The 17,170-nt window shown below is 39.9% G+C and overlaps 1 protein-coding gene across 2 annotated transcripts in view; it reads left to right on the top strand.

Annotated features, from left to right (window-relative positions):
* Positions 1-17,170, top strand: part of Letm1 (Leucine zipper and EF-hand containing transmembrane protein 1) — a 116,627-nt gene that overhangs the window by 16,933 nt on the left and 82,524 nt on the right. For both annotated transcript variants that reach the window (XM_070097032.1, XM_070097031.1), the window contains exon 2: positions 3,601-4,139. In XM_070097032.1, coding sequence (XP_069953133.1) covers positions 3,601-4,139 — 539 coding nt within the window. The remainder of the gene's footprint in view (positions 1-3,600; positions 4,140-17,170) is intronic.

Genomic DNA, 17,170 nt, shown 5'->3' with positions numbered 1-17,170 from the left:
ATAAAATAGTTTCATGAGGGAAGTGGCAAAGCTGATGGTTGATTTTTGCCATTTTGGAAGTTGCTTAGGCATTATGTGTAATTATGCAAGACCCTCTTTATAAAGGGTTCACTTGGACTGATGATGATGGGTTGCTTTAGCACCTTATGGATGTCTGTGCATTGTCCTGTCTCCACCAACATAGGGTGAAGACATATATTATCTATCATAATCACAAATATATAATCAACCATATCTCAAAGTAATCAGATCTCAGAGGATATTAATTTGGTTTTAAGTTTCTTAAGATTTTAATTGTATTGTTAACCCAGAGTATTACTAACCCAGGTTAACCCAATAAAGCCACTGTCATCAGACCAGGTCATTTCCATTGAAGTCATTTAATTTTTCTCCAGGATATGACCCCACAAGAGTCTACTAACATCAAGGTACCTACAGTGGAACCTCAAAAATTGAACTTAATCCGTTCCAGGAGCTAGTTCTAAATTCGAAAAGTCTGAAATTCGAAACAATATTTCCCATAAGAAATAATGGAAATACAATTAATCCGTTCCAGAAACCCAAAAATATTCACACAAGAAAGACATTTTATAGAGATTAATTACAGTTTTACATACAACAAATACTATAGTTTTAATTATGTATAGTAATACATATAAAATAACATTTTTACTTACCTTTATTGAAGATTGGTGATGGCATCTGGAAGATAGGGAGTTGGGGTTAGTGTTTTGAAGGAGAATCCCCCTCCATGAGGACTTCAGGTAAAGCCCTCTCTGGGGTTACTTCCCTTCTCTGTCTTTTAATGCCACTAGGACCAGCTTGAGAGTCACTGGACCCGTCTCACTAAATAACTGTCCACAGTCCTCTGTTTATGGCACCTCTTCAACATTTCCCTAAAATGGGACATGGTTCTGTCACTGTACTTGTTGCAAAGATGGCTTGTTTCAGCTTGCTCAGGGTGGTACTTCTGCACAAACATTTGGACATCATTCCACTTGGCACAAATCTCCTTAATCTTTGAAGAAGGCACCTCATCCACTTCCTATATTAACACCTTTTCGAAACGTTCGATATGTGATACGTTCAATTTTTGAGGTTCCACTGTACTTCTAAATGAACAGGGGGGCAACAGGTGTAAGAAACTTGTCAAACATTTCCACTCATCCATGAACATACATGAACGCACATCACATACTCAAGCCAGAAATAGTAAAGTAAAGTTTATTTCTTTATAAAGGTTACAATGTGTAATTACAATTGTGATTTGCTAAGTATAAAGATAGCCACTATCATGCCGAGGCATTCCGGGCAAACTAATCCTTATACATAATAACTAATTAAAACTAGATGAGATAATAGTACATAGTAACTATACTTAAAACTAGACAAGTAATAGTGGTTAGCTGTTTTACAATCTTATTTAAACTTCATACAAGTGAGTAGGGTTCAGTAAAATAAGCTTGAATTTGCACACAAAATCTACCTTACAAGTAATGGCACAGGTGGTAATATTTTATTGAATGGCAGAATTAAAATGCTGTTAAACTAGATTATGAAATCCCACGTAAAATAAGAAATCTGATAAATGATTAACATTAAAAGTATCCCCATTAGTATTGACAGGAACCAATAGGAACCAGCCTTGTAACATAGTTTGTATAATAAATTCATAGCAGAACAATGTATGAAACATGTTGAGCTTTGATGTTTCATGCAGGAAGTGATGAATCAATTTTATTAAAGCACAGTAGTATTCTTAACCCTTTCACTGTCCAGGCCCCAAAATTAATATTGTTCAGTGTCCACATTTAAATTATTTTTTTCTGAAATGGTAAGAAAACCTTTTCCTGAAGGTAATGACACCAAAAGTATGACATTTGATGGAAAACTTGTGGAATTAAGCAGGCACAAAATTTGAGGTTTGGTCACAGTTTAAAGGACCCCAATGGAAATAAGTCACTACGACTTTTTTGGGTTATCCTAGGTTCTCTACACATACGCTGCTATGTTTGATAATCTATGTAACTGTATTTATGTATACCTGAATGAACTTATGCATTGGTGATTTTTCCCTCTTTGAGTCCTGTTTTAAGATGAGTCCATTGCTTAATGCAACCAAATTCTTCATTATTTTGGTTTTGCACAAAAAATCTCTCATTCAACAATTACAGCTGTACGTACTCTATGAAGTGCACAGAAGTCGGTACTTTGGCCAATTTTCTGCACAGTTAAATAAAAGTTTCAAAATACTAGTCCAAAATAAACAATGTAGATATTGCAGGCACTAAAACATTTTCTCAGTTCATTAATCACATCTCAGGCCTCTTTTGTATTACATTTGCTTTCCATTTTCAATTCATAATCGCAAAAGCTCAAAGATTTTCCCAATTTTTCAGATAATAAAATATAACCAGGAATGATTGGCCATGGTTTACAGCATCCCAATAATTGAATTGGACATGCTAAAAAGCCACAAAACAATGGCTGAGGGGTTTAGGTGGCCTTACCTGTCCTTGAGAAAATCAGCAAAAATTAAATATTTCCATTGCTTGGAGCCCAATTTCAAGCTACTTCCATTCCTGAAATCAACCAAAATCATCTTCATTTCAGTAGTACAGTACATCTTCCATTCTATTCAGTGATGCAAAAAAAAAAAAAAAAGCCAATAAAACCATGGATAACATCCTAGCAAACACCTCAAATTTGTTATTTTAAATCAAACACTAGGTCAGAGTTTTGTTTTTCCCATCATACTCTGCATGGGGCAAAAAAAAAATTTTATATTGTGTGCACTCACTGCACAGACCTATTCTCTCATATCTAGGACAAAATTTACTTCTCAAAATGTAATTAGTGAGAGGGGGAGAGGGGACTCGAGCATCAATAATGTAGATAGCATGACAGCCAGTTAAAAGTACAGCCTCTCCTCGCTTAACGACGGAGTTCCGCTCCTAAGACCTCATCAGTAAATGAATTCATCACTAAGTGAAGAGCATACTATAATGGGTTTGTGTCAACCATCTTTGATATTGTTTTAATGTCACCTTTGCACCATTTATAACATATCTGGCATACTTTTAAATGTTTGTACAGTAGTGTACTGTATATATTGTAATAAACAGAATAGAGGATAACAGCTCTAATATACATTATTTAGGTATACATACTGGTCAGAGAGCCCCGTTGGAAGTCCAAGTTGTCGGGGAATGAGTACGTCTCTAAGTGAGAAGAGGCTGTATTACCTGTCATGTTGGTAATACTGTACAGTTGCTGTACTGTATTTGTGTGGATTTTATTCAGATTAGTTATTGTCATGTGTTTATAATATATTTAGGGTAAAGTAATGAACTGAGGATTATGAGACAATATTTTTTTCTATTTAGATGCAGCACTGTAACTTTTCTTTTAAAAACTATAGTACTATGTAGTCTGATGATATGCAATCTTTTATTCTGAATGTTTTGGAGGTTTCTTTTTGATGCAGTTCTGAATGTTTTGGAGATTCTTTATGTAATATTAATAAACCATAATGTTAATGTTAGTGCTTTGTTTATCTTGACATACAGGAAATTGTTGAGATTTTCCTTTTTTCTTCAGGGTTTGGCCAGGTGTCAAAGACTGGTAGTTTGGTGCTGCGGAGACCATGGCACAATAGCATAGTGTCATTGCGAACCACCCCAGAGGTGACTGCAGTATATGCAATCACCCATGGCAATCTTGCCAGTGGTTGGGTTACTCAAGTGCCAGGCCAACATCTTGGTCACATTCAGGTCTCATCACCTGCAGTGTTTATATCTCCAGCTCTACACACCTCTTATACAACTGTCTATGTGCCGTGCTATCGTAGTTTCCACACATCCTCCAAAATCTTTGAAAAGGAATCCCTGAAGCCCTCATCTCAAGTTGAAGTGACTGTAAAGGACCTCAAGGAAAAGGCAAAAGCTGCTGGATCACCAGTAGCTCCAGTTAAAAAATTAGAGATTGTGGAAAGAAAGTCTCTAGGTGTTAGAATAAAGGAAGAAATTTTGCATTATTATCATGGCTTCAGATTGTTGTTCATTGATACCAGAATCTGTTGCAAATATGTCTGGAGGATTGTTAATGGTGAATCTTTATCAAGAAGAGAACATAGACAGGTAATGTGCAAGTGTTTCCTGCTCTTCACTAATACTTTTATTTTTTGTACTAGTTCCACTATTATCTGTTAGTGGTTCTGGGATTATCTTCTCATACCAGGTCTTCTAGGTTGGAAAGATAACATTTCAGGGTTAAGATACTGTTAAGAAGCATTTTGGAAAGTAAACTTAAGTAGAATGTCCCAGTTGGATGCCATCAATACTCCTTACAGTAATCCTTTACATCTCCCTGGATTTTATCAGTTTGGTGCTTGCATGAGTCTAGAGTAATCACTTATAACTCCTTGGATTTTACAGTTGCATTTAGCTTTCTATTGCCAAGAGCACTAAATGACCTTTTCAATCAAAGGGCTTTGTAAATCTAAAAACTTTCTTCCCCAATTTTTACCAGTTACATGCATGCATTAACTCTCATAGTAGCCTCATGCTCCATCTTTCTATCAATCTTTCACCTGGAGAAGAGAGGAATGCAGAGGAGAGAGAGAGATTTTGGGAGATGTTAAGTGAATGTATAGGAGCCTTTGAACCAAGTGAGAGAGTAATTGTGGTAGGGGACTTGAATGCTAAAGTAGGAGAAACTTTTAGAGAGGGTGTGGTAGGTAAGTTTGGGGTGCCAGGTGTAAATGATAATGGGAGCCCTTTGATTGAACTTTGTATAGAAAGGGGTTTAGTTATAGGTAATACATATTTTAAGAAAAAGAGGATAAATAAGTATACACGATATGATGTAGGGCGAAATGACAGTAGTTTGTTGGATTATGTATTGGTAGATAAAAGACTGTTGAGTAGACTTCAGGATGTACATGTTTATAGAGGGGCCACAGATATATCAGATCACTTTCTAGTTGTAGCTACACTGAGAGTAAAAGGTAGATGGGATACAAGGAGAATAGAAGCATCAGGGAAGAGAGAGGTGAAGGTTTATAAACTAAAAGAGGAGGCAGTTAGGGTAAGATATAAACAGCTATTGGAGGATAGATGGGCTAATGAGAGCATAGGCAATGGGGTCGAAGAGGTATGGGGTAGGTTTAAAAATGTAGTGTTAGAGTGTTCAGCAGAAGTTTGTGGTTACAGGAAAGTGGGTGCAGGAGGGAAGAGGAGCGATTGGTGGAATGATGATGTAAAGAGAGTAGTAAGGGAGAAAAAGTTAGCATATGAGAAGTTTTTACAAAGTAGAAGTGATGCAAGGAGGGAAGAGTATATGGAGAAAAAGAGAGAAGTTAAGAGAGTGGTGAAGCAATGTAAAAAGAGAGCAAATGAGAGAGTGGGTGAGATGTTATCAACAAATTTTGTTGAAAATAAGAAAAAGTTTTGGAGTGAGATTAACAAGTTAAGAAAGCCTAGAGAACAAATGGATTTGTCAGTTAAAAATAGGAGAGGAGAGTTATTAAATGGAGAGTTAGAGGTATTGGGAAGATGGAAGGAATATTTTGAGGAATTGTTAAATGTTGATGAAGATAGGGAAGCTGTGATTTCGTGTATAGGGCAAGGAGGAATAACATCTTGTAGGAGTGAGGAAGAGCCAGTTGTGAGTGTGGGGGAAGTTCGTGAGGCAGTAGGTAAAATGAAAGGGGGTAAGGCAGCCGGGATTGATGGGATAAAGATAGAAATGTTAAAAGCAGGTGGGGATATAGTTTTGGAGTGGTTGGTGCAATTATTTTAATAAATGTATGGAAGAAGGTAAGGTACCTAGGGATTGGCAGAGAGCATGCATAGTTCCTTTGTATAAAGGCAAAGGGGATAAAAGAGAGTGCAAAAATTATAGGGGGATAAGTCTGTTGAGTGTACCTGGTAAAGTGTATGGTAGAGTTATAATTGAAAGAATTAAGAGTAAGACGGAGAATAGGATAGCAGATGAACAAGGAGGCTTTAGGAAAGGTAGGGGGTGTGTGGACCAGGTGTTTACAGTGAAACATATAAGTGAACAGTATTTAGATAAGGCTAAAGAGGTCTTTGTGGCATTTATGGATTTGGAAAAGGCGTATGACAGGGTGGATAGGGGGGCAATGTGGCAGATGTTGTGAACATTTTGGTTAATGTATTTTTTAATTTAAGTTTTAGTGGTGAGATTTCTTTTACCAAGGCTGATCATGGCTGGGTTAGTTTTTTCAAAAAGTTTGAAGTTCCTTGAGGCAGTTCAAATGTTTTTGCAAGCTCTGTTCCCATAACAAGGCATGAAAGTCCAAATATAAGAAAAGGTATGATTTATGCTGTATATTTTTAGCAACCTGTCCTAATATAATGGACATTTCTGCACTTAATGCTGTTCATGCATTTCTTCCAGATTTATGTAATAATACTATAAATATTTATTATTTTAGGTAATGTTAGGTTAACATGTATTTACCCATATTGTAGTTGATTAACAATAAGATGATACCAGGCGACTTGCATCAAGCAGCAAGACATGTTGAAGTTCCTTTGTGATTTCCTCACAAACATGGTTGTAGTTGGAAATGGGTTGCTAAAGTAGATACAGGAGGGCCCAGCTTTACAGTGTTTCACTAATGCAGTGGTTTTCAGTTATACCCATTCTTCATTTATTCAAACTTCTTTCAATAAATTTATTCGCCACTCGCTGTAAGCTAAGGATGAAAATATTTTAAGGGAAGTAATATGTGTACTTTATATGGATTTTTGAGGCCTAGCTCTATTGCTCATTTGATATTTGATAGTGTAAACATGTTATCAGGCTTTTATGTACATTTAAAAGTGAAAAAGGCTGTGTTTCACTTTACAGCGATTTTCATTTACATCGGTAGCTCGAACCTACATTGCTGTGTAAGTGGGACCTACCTGTATTGTGTTGAGCTCAGCATACAACATTGAAAGCAAGACAGCCTTCATTTAACCCTTTGACTGTTTATGCCGTATAAACACGTCTTACGCACCACTGTTTCTGATGTATATATACTCAATAATTCTAGTGGCTTCATATCAAGCGGGAGAAAGCTGGTAGGCCCACATGTGAGAGAATGGGTCTGTGTGGTCACTGTGCACCACATAAAAAAATCTTGCAGCACACACTGCATAATGAGAAAAAAAAAGCTCTGATCGTTTTTTTGGATTAAGCGCCGACTTTGAGGTGTATTTTCGTATAGTATTTATCATTGTATACGCGTTTTCATGGTCTTAGGTGATAAAATGGAAAATATATTACAGAAATAGAGATGATTTTCATTACTTTGACGATGAAAACGACCTTGAAACTGAGCTCAAAGTAGCGGAAATGTTCGATTTTTACCAATGTTCAGGAGTAAATGAATCACACCACATGTCCAATACACGTCAACTGGGGAGTCTAATATTCTTTCAGTAGTGCACTGATATTATTTATACCATTTTTACAATAATGCAGTAGTCTGCATAACAGTAAATTTTGTATTTTTTTGTATGAATAAAAAATCAAAATAGAAAGCAATAATAATATAAGAGGGGCCCAGAGATGTGACTAATGAACAGAGGATATGTTATTTTAGTGCCAAGAATGTCTACCTTGTTTATTCTGGACCCTATTTTGAAATTGGCATCTTTTTTATTTTGCATGAAATTGGCCAAATTGCCAATTTCTGACCACTATATTGGGTAGTTCAAATTGGTAAATGGGCGGTTTCTTGTACTCAGCTGATAGATAAAATGTTGTTTTAAAGAAATAGTTATGAGTTTGGTCAACTGGAACAATGGAATTGGCTGAAAACAGGGCTCGAAATTGGCGAAATCGCCGATTCGCATATGTTGCCAAGACCACTAACTTCGCGGGAGCGTAATTCCATGAGTTTTCGACCAAATTTCGAACTTTTGGTGTCATTACCATCGGGAAAAGATTCTCTATCATTTCATAAGAAAAAATAATTTTTTTTTTTTTTTTAAATTTATCGACATAGAATGACAGTTTCAGAAAGGGGCCTGCAACAGTCAAAGGGTTAATGTAAAGGTGGCAGTAATGCAACACTTCAAAATTACCATATAATTTAGTTAAATGTACAATAAGCCCCAGATAACTGGACTAATGGGAGGAAAGGAGTTGTACACTATTGCCAGTGTCCAGAGATTCTAAATTTTGAAATTTATTTTTCATCATTCTAACATAAACAGACAAGTTCAGAATCAGAATACTACTAGACTCTTAGAATATTGTAACCTGTAAAACAGTACAGTACTGTACAGGTATTATAAATTAATATGAAGTTGAAAGTATACTGCACAATAGTAATGTACTTGTGCAGTAACGTACAATACGGTATACTGATTTCGCAGTAATTTTACTTCCCTCTTGTGGTAGAGAGATGAGATGTAAACTGGCATGTACCTGTGCCACTGACTCCACACTCAACCCTCCTTACTAGTTCAAGTTTATGCTGAACACTCAGATTCACATGTTTCCTCTTGCTCCCACACTTAAGAAGCCGCTTTTAATTGCAGTTTACTTAAATATGTTAATACGTTACATAAAACACTGTAAATCCAGGAAAAAACTGGAAACTGAATGACAAGTGTATGAGTGAACGAGCATAAAGTGATACAGGCAGCCTATGGCTCAGGAAACAGTGAAAGCAGACAGGTCACTGACCCATTCCAGACAAATGTTGGAGTCATCAGACTTGATCTGTTGATTCAGAAGACTACTAGACACTACCATTATGGTCAAAATCTGGAATCTACAGACTTTTCCACTTTATCTGATGATTCCATTATTTCTGGTCAGTTTTTTTTTTTTTTGTCTGTAGTTTTCAAAATCTGTTAAATCAGGTCTTTTAAATTCAGGTTTTACTATAATTTCAATGCTAGTATACAGCCTCTCCTCACTTAGTGAAGTACATACTCATTTACCGATGACTCGGTAAATGAGGCTCTCTGACCAGTATGCTTACCTAAATAATGTATATTAGAGCTGATTTCCTCTATTCTGTTTATTACAATATAAAGTAAACTACTGTATAAATATTTAAAAATGCATATACCAGAAATGTTATAAATGGTGCAAAGGTGACATTAAAACAATATCAAAGATGGTTGACACAAACCCACTACCATTATAGTGTGCTTCTCAATTAGCGACGAATTTGTTTACCAACGTGGTCTTAGGAACAGCACCTCCACCTTTACCTCCACCTCTACCTCCACCTCTACCACCTCCACCTCTACCACCTCCACCTCTACCACCTCCACCTCTACCACCTCCACCTCTACCACCTCCACCTCTACCACCTCCACCTCTACCACCTCCACCTCTACCACCTCCACCTCTACCACCTCCACCACCTCTACCACCTCCACCACCTCTACCACCTCCACCACCTCCACCACCTCTACCACCTCCACCTCTACCACCTCCACCTCTACCACCTCCACCTCTACCACCTCCACCTCTACCACCTCCACCACCTCTACCACCTCCACCACCTCTACCACCTCCACCACCTCCTCCTCCTCTACCACCTCCACCTCCGCCACCTCCACCTCTACCACCTCCACCTCTACCACCTCCACCTCTACCACCTCCACCTCTACCACCTCCACCTCTACCACCTCTACCACCTCCACCACCTCTACCACCTCCACCACCTCCACCACCTCTACCACCTCCACCTCTACCACCTCCACCTCTACCACCTCCACCTCTACCACCTCCACCTCTACCACCTCCACCACCTCTACTACCTCCACCACCTCCACCACCTCTACCTCCACCTCTACCACCTCCACCTCTACCACCTCCACCTCTACCACCTCCACCTCTACCACCTCCACCTCTACCACCTCCACCACCTCTACCACCTCCACCACCTCTACCACCTCCACCACCTCTACCACCTCCACCACCTCCACCACCTCTACCACCTCCACCTCTACCACCTCCACCTCTACCACCTCCACCTCTACCACCTCCACCTCTACCACCTCCACCACCTCTACCACCTCCACCACCTCTACCACCTCCACCACCTCTACCACCTCCACCACCTCTACCACCTCTACCACCTCCACCACCTCCACCACCTCTACCACCTCCACCTCTACCACCTCCACCTCTACCACCACCACCTCTACCACCACCACCCCACCACCCCCAGCCCCCACCACCCCCAGCCCCCCCACCCCACCCCCACCACCCCCACCACCACCCACCACCACCCCCACCACCCCCACCACCCCCACCACCACCCACCACCACCCCCACCACCCCACCCCCACCACCCCCACCACCCCCACCACCCCCACCACCCCCACCACCCCACCACCCCCACCACCACCACCCCCACCACCACCACCCCACCACCCCCACCACCACCACCCACCACTCACCACCACCCACCATCACCACCCACTACCACCACCCACCATCACCACCACCCACCACCCCCACCCCCCACCACCCCCACCACCACCTACCACCACCACCCACCACCACCACCCACCACCACCCACCACCACCACCACCCACCACCACCACCACCCACCACCACCCACCACCACCACCCACCACCACCCACCACCACCCACCACCACCACCCACCACCACCACCCACCACCACCCACCACCACCCACCACCCACCACCACCCACCACCACCACCCACCCACCACCACCCACCCACCACCACCACCCACCCACCACCACCACCCACCCACCACCCACCACCACCCACCACCACCCACCACCACCACCACCACCCACCACCACCACCACCACCACCACCACCACCACCACCATCACCACCACCACCCACCACCACCACCCACCACCACCACCACCCACAACCACCACCCACCACCATCACCCACCACCACCACCACCACCACCACCACCACCACCACCAACCACCACCCTCCTCTTTTTTTCTGCTTCTAAAGCCTTACTAAAATCCAATATCAAATTATTTATCATGATCAATGGCCTCAAAAGCCTTATGGAAGAAAGTTAATAAGTTAGTAAGGCATTTAATAAATTAGTGTTGAAGAATTCTTTGTATGACAGATGTGATGAATGGTTTTTGAAAACCGACAAGTTGAGGAATTGAGACACTTATGCAACACATGGGAATCTGTTGAAGAAATGTTTTGCCACACAGTGGCTTCATTAGTCCTATACAAAGCAGGAAGGTATAAGGAGATAGGAGTTTTGAGGTAATCAGTCCCTTAGCTTGGAGTCGATATGTTCAGTCCAACAATATTGTAGAAAGTACAGCACAGGGCTGTAGAAGTGGTTCATATACTGTAGTCAGGTGAGGCGAAGCAGGAGGAGGCGGGGTCATATATATTATAAACAGCAATGGGCCTAAAACTGATCCTTGTGGAATGCCACTTGTTACAGATCCCTACTCAGATTTTACCCTATTTATGCACACTGCTTCCTGTTGGTGAGCCGTGACTCGATCCACGAGAGCACTTTTCCCCCAATGCCATGAGCTGCCACTTTCTTTAACAGTCTCTGGTGCAGTACTCTATCAAAAGCCTTACTAAAATCCAAATAAACAATATCAAATTCTTTATCGAGATCAACAACCTCAAAAGCTTTACTGAAGAAAGAAAATTACTTAGGCAGGAATAGCCTCTTGTGAATCCATACTGAGTATCATTAATCAAATTATGCATATCAAGCTGACTTCTTATAATATCAACTATGATTGACTCTGGTAATTTGCCTACCACTGAAGTCAGGCATATTGGGTGGTAATTTGACAGTAATGACTTATCCCATGATTTAAAAATAGGAATTACATTGGCCTTGGCCATCTTCTGCATATCAGACACTAACCTGTTTGAAGAGATATATTAAAAATGTTAGTTAATGCTTCACAGAGTTCCATTTTGCAATTCTTAAGAACTCTTGGAAAAACATTCATCAGGGCCCGGGGATTTATTTTGCTTCAGTGGGTCTATCTGTTTGATAACCATATCGCTAGTGACTCTGATATTACATAATTTATTTTCTTCAGGTCCACTATAAAAATTAATTATTGGGATATTGTTAGTGTCTTCCTGTGTGAAAACCGAGAGAAGATAATTATTAAAAACTGAGTACGTACATTTCATTCTCCTTGTCAGTAAGATGCCCAGAGTTATTTTTAAGGGGACCTATCTTTTCTCTAACTTTTGTTTTATAAACTTGGAAAAAGTCATTTGGGTTAGTTTTTAAATCCCTAGCAACTTTAATTTCGTAGTTCCGTTTAGCTTTTCTTATCCCCTTTTTAATGTTCCTCTTAATGTCAGTATATTGGTTCATGGGATGACCCTCACCTCTTTTGATGCACCTATAAATTCCTTTCTTCTTCCCTAAAAGATATTCGAGCTTATTATTCATCCATTTCGGGTCATTTCTATTCGATCTAATTTCTTTATACGGAATTAATGTTCTTTGGGCAGCATGTATGGTGTTTAGAAAGCTGTCATATTGATAACTCTTTGTTACCCCAGTCCACATACAATAGGTGTTCTCTAAGCCCTCTGTAATCTGCTAAGTGAAAATCTGGGACCGTTGCTGAGCTATCCCTACTGTCATACTTCCATTCAGTGCTATGATTGGTGGTTGCTTGCACCAAGTTCCTCTGAAATTTCTAAATTATTAACAAGGGTTTCCTTGTTTGCCAGAACCAAGTCAAGCAGGTTATTTTCCCTTGTAGGTTCTGTAACAAGCTGCTTTAAAAAATCCTGAACTACCTCTAAGAAGTCATTACTCTAAATTCCCAGTTAAATCCCCTAGAATTACTACGTTATCGTACCTTGTGGCCCTAGCAATTTACTCCCACAGTAGTCTTCATTGGTCCCTATCCAAGTTTGGGGGACCGTATATAATGCCTAAAATCAATTTTTCGTGCCCCTCTTGAAAATTCTACCCAGACAGATTTTGCATGTGTTATTTGAGACTTTTTACCCATATTTATGGAACAGTTCAAGCAATCTCAGACATACAGTGCCACCCCACCCCCCTTTTTGATACTTCTGTCTATTTGGAACGTGCTTGGTGAATGTCACATTCAGCAGGCATGTCCCAATATTTCATGTTCAACTATGTCTCAGTTATGGCAAATAGATCAGTGTTACCCCACACTTGCAACTAATCTCAATTTGTCCATCTTATTTCTAGCACAACAACTATTATAGTAATATAAATTTAGAAACCCTCCATCCCTTCTCTTTTCCTGCTCATTTCTGTTCTTCAACTATCCTTATTACTGTCCCTATCACCTAGTGCCACTGGCTTTCCAATATTCACCAATAAGTCTACCTTATTCCGCCTGTAACTGGTTTCCCTAAAGCTCACACTATCGCTACACTGAGAATGCATTGCTTTCCCACGAAAACCAATACCACTATTTCTAGTTTAAAGACCTAACAGCTCCCTCCACTGTACTGGCCAGGGCCCCCACCCCAAACCTAGATAAGTGAACCCCATCCCTGGCATATATGTCATTTCTGCCATAGAAGAGGTCCCAGTTGTCTATGAATGTTACTGCATTTTCCTTGCAGTTTTGTCCAGCCAGCAATTTACACCAGTTGCCCTGGTCAACCATTCATTTCAAACTCCTCTCCTTGGCAAAATGCCATATGTCACAGGGTTCCCACCCTTCTTCCTAATTATCTCTATTGCTGTCTTATACCTGCTTATCAGGTCTTCACTCTTACGTCTGCCAACAATGTTGCCTCCCACACTGAGGCAGATAATAGGATTGCTCCCATTACCTTTCATCATGATGTCTAGACGGCTAAAAATATCCTCCATCCCAGCCCCTGGAAAATGTACCCTCTGCCTCCTCTTCCTATCTCTGACAAAAAGCCCTATCCATAAACTTAACCTGACTGTCCCCAACTAAAACAATGTTCTTACCTTCACTGGCGGAATTTGCTGTGATGTTCTCGATGGTCTTCATTGGGATGACCTTCATTGGAATGGTCTTCATTGGGATGGGCTTCATTGGAATGGTCTTCATTGGGATGGCCTTCATTGGAATGGTCTTCATTGGGATGGCCTTCATTGGGATGGCCTTCATTGGAATGGTCTTCACTGGGATGGCCTTCATTGGAATGGTCTTCGTTGGGATGGCCTTCATTGGAATGGTCTTCGCTGGAATTTGAAGGGATGTCAACTCACCCTTGTCTGCCAATGCTTTCTTTGTGCTCGTTGTGATGTTCCCAGTAGACAACGCACATTTGTCTGGTAGCACAGAAAATGGGTCTGAAGTTTCCACAGTAGTCTTCTGGTTCTTTGTTGTTCTGCCACTCCTTCCATCTTCTTGATCTTCAGCTTTGTCCTGTGTTACCCAGCCACTGTCCAGGTTCCTCTCCTGATCTGAGAACTCACAACAGAAGGATTACTATGAATCCTCTTGTTTTCCTCCGTCAATCGCTGTATCTCAGGCTTAGCCACCCTAACCTCCTCAGGAAGCTGCTGGTAAAGTTGTTCAACGGAAGACATCTTGGATCAGATTCACAGACAGTACACCAGACATGTCCTCACAGAGCTAAGTACAGCATTACCATAGACTGGTAGTGGCTGACTACTGTCTCCCAGGACCAGTCCGTTGATGTGCTTCAGCATTTTGATTAAAATGAACAAACTTTATTTCTTTGTACAGTATATAAAATGTAGTTTACATGTAATAAAATGTTGTTAAGCGCAAAAAGCCACTAGCATGTGGAACATTTCGGGCAAACTAATCCAAATACTTACACACTACTTAACCCTTTCAGGGTCCAAGGCCCAAATCTGGAGTCACGCACCAGTGTCCAAGAATTTTCAAAAAAAAAATTTGTTATTTTTTCTTATGAAATCGTAGAGAATCTTTTTGTGAAGGTAATAAAACAAAAAGTACGAAATTTGGTGGAAAATTGACGAAATTATGCTCTCGCGAATTTTGATGTGTCAGCGATATTTACGAATCGGCGATTTTGCCGACTTTGACTCCCATTTTAGGCCAATTACATTATTCCAATCAACCAAATTCTTAGCTATTTCACTAGTATTACTTCTATTCTATCGATTGAGCACAAGAAATCGCCAAGTCAACTGTTTCAACTACAAAATAAAGTGATCGGAAATTGTTAATTTGGCCAATTTAACACAAAGTTCAAAATATTCCAATTTCAAAATAGGGTCCAGAATAAACAATGTAGGCATTCCTGGCACTAAACTAACATTTCCTCTGTTCATTAGTCATGTTTTGAGGCTTTACAAATAAATTCCATTTTGATTTTTTATTCACATAATGAATTTTTATTCACACCAAAAAATAGAACATTTACTGCTATGCAATACTGTAATAATTGTATAAATATCATCACCATATTTGTGAATGTATATTAGACCCACCAGCTGACGTGTATTAGACGTGTGAGGTCGTTTGTTTACTCTTGAATATCGGCAAAAATTTAACATTTCCGCTACTTTGAGCTCAGTTTCAAGCCATTTCCAGTGCTAAAACCAATCAAAATCATCTCTATTTCTGTAATATGTCTTCCATTCTATCAAATGAGACCAAGAAATCGCAAATACAACTATAAAAAACATACGAAAAAACACTGCAAAGTTGCTGTTTTAATCAAAAAATCATGATTTCATTTTTTTTCTCTCATTATACACAGTGTGCTGCAGGATCTGTTTTATGTGGTGCACACATACCACATAGATGTATTCTCTCATATCTAGGCCCAAATGTACCACTCACAGTTTATCAGAGTGAGCTGAGCTCATGGCGTAGATCTACGGTTTGGACACTCACCATAAAGCCGTAGATCTACGGGACGGACCCTGAAAGGGTTAAGAGCTAGACAGATTATTGAGTATTATTTTAAAATGTACAGAAGGTAGCTAAGTGAACAATAGTAAAATTTTAAGTATGCATTAATACTTTAAACTGATTCAGTGATCTTAAGTTAATTGGGATTGCTTAAGCTGTTTCAAACTGGCGCTGTCTTCAGGTTATGGAACGATTTTAGGAGATGTTGATGAAACAGGAAGTTTTCACATTCGTTTTACTTCAGCTACTGGTAAGTTTATTCAGGTAGAGATACACATAAATACTGTTAAATAAATAATCATACATAGCAGTATGTGTGTAGATTACCTAGGATTAGTGGTGTGTAGAGGGGGAAGCTGAAGGGTGGTGACCCCAGGCATACAAATGGGGGGAGGGGCATCCAGTTAGAGGGGGAAATAATAGTGATTTTGAAATTTCAGCTGTGATAAATCAGTTTTTGGAGGCTCACCTCACTACAGAGGCAGTGGTTAGCCCTTAATTCTTTTGACATGGTGTACCCTTTCTGTCCAGAGAAAATGGTGCTCCCCAACACACACACAGTTTTATCATCAGTGGAAAAGGTCTCAAAACTTTTGCAGGATCCGAAAATGTGGTTCTATGAAGCTTCTTGTGATCTGAAAGGACTTATTCATATCTTGAATTTGAAGAATGACAAAGTTATCCACAATGCAATACATTTGGCTAATGAATATTGTGAAAATTTTGGAATACCAATTGCACGAACAAAAAGAAGAATAATGCCTGGACAGTCAGTAAGAGACAGTGGACTGATGGCACATGAAGAAATGAACCGATTAAAAACGGAAATTGAAGACCGCAGTGTCCGTCTTCAAGGACTCAGTGACTGATTTTCATTTCTTCTGAACTTGAATTCAGTAGTAATTGAAAATGAACAAGAGAAAGAAATTAAAAAAGGAATGTTCAGATTTTGCAAATTATTACGATAATGATGTGGCAGCCATTCAGTTATATGACAAAATTATTGATTTTGTGATGTTCCTTCGAGCTGAAGGGAATAGAATTCCCCCTGATCCTAAAGATGCTTTGGTGTCTTTACTGCAGTATGGGAGGGATGTCTTTCCAACGCTGTGTGTTTCATACACATTACTGCTTACAATCACATTTTCAGTCGCAAGTTGTGAAAGGTCATCTTCAAAACTGAAATTAATAAAAACATATCAGAGGTCTTCAATGTCACAGGAGCGACTGACTTACTCGGCTTTAATAAGCACTGAAAAAGAATTTCTCACAGTTGATGTAAAAAGTGTAGTTC

This window comes from Cherax quadricarinatus, chromosome 56 (assembly GCF_038502225.1).
Source record: "Cherax quadricarinatus isolate ZL_2023a chromosome 56, ASM3850222v1, whole genome shotgun sequence".
In the NCBI taxonomy this organism is placed as follows: Eukaryota; Metazoa; Arthropoda; class Malacostraca; order Decapoda; family Parastacidae; genus Cherax; species Cherax quadricarinatus.
Note: the sequence above shows the minus strand (reverse complement) of the source record. Positions and strands in the feature narration are given on the sequence as shown.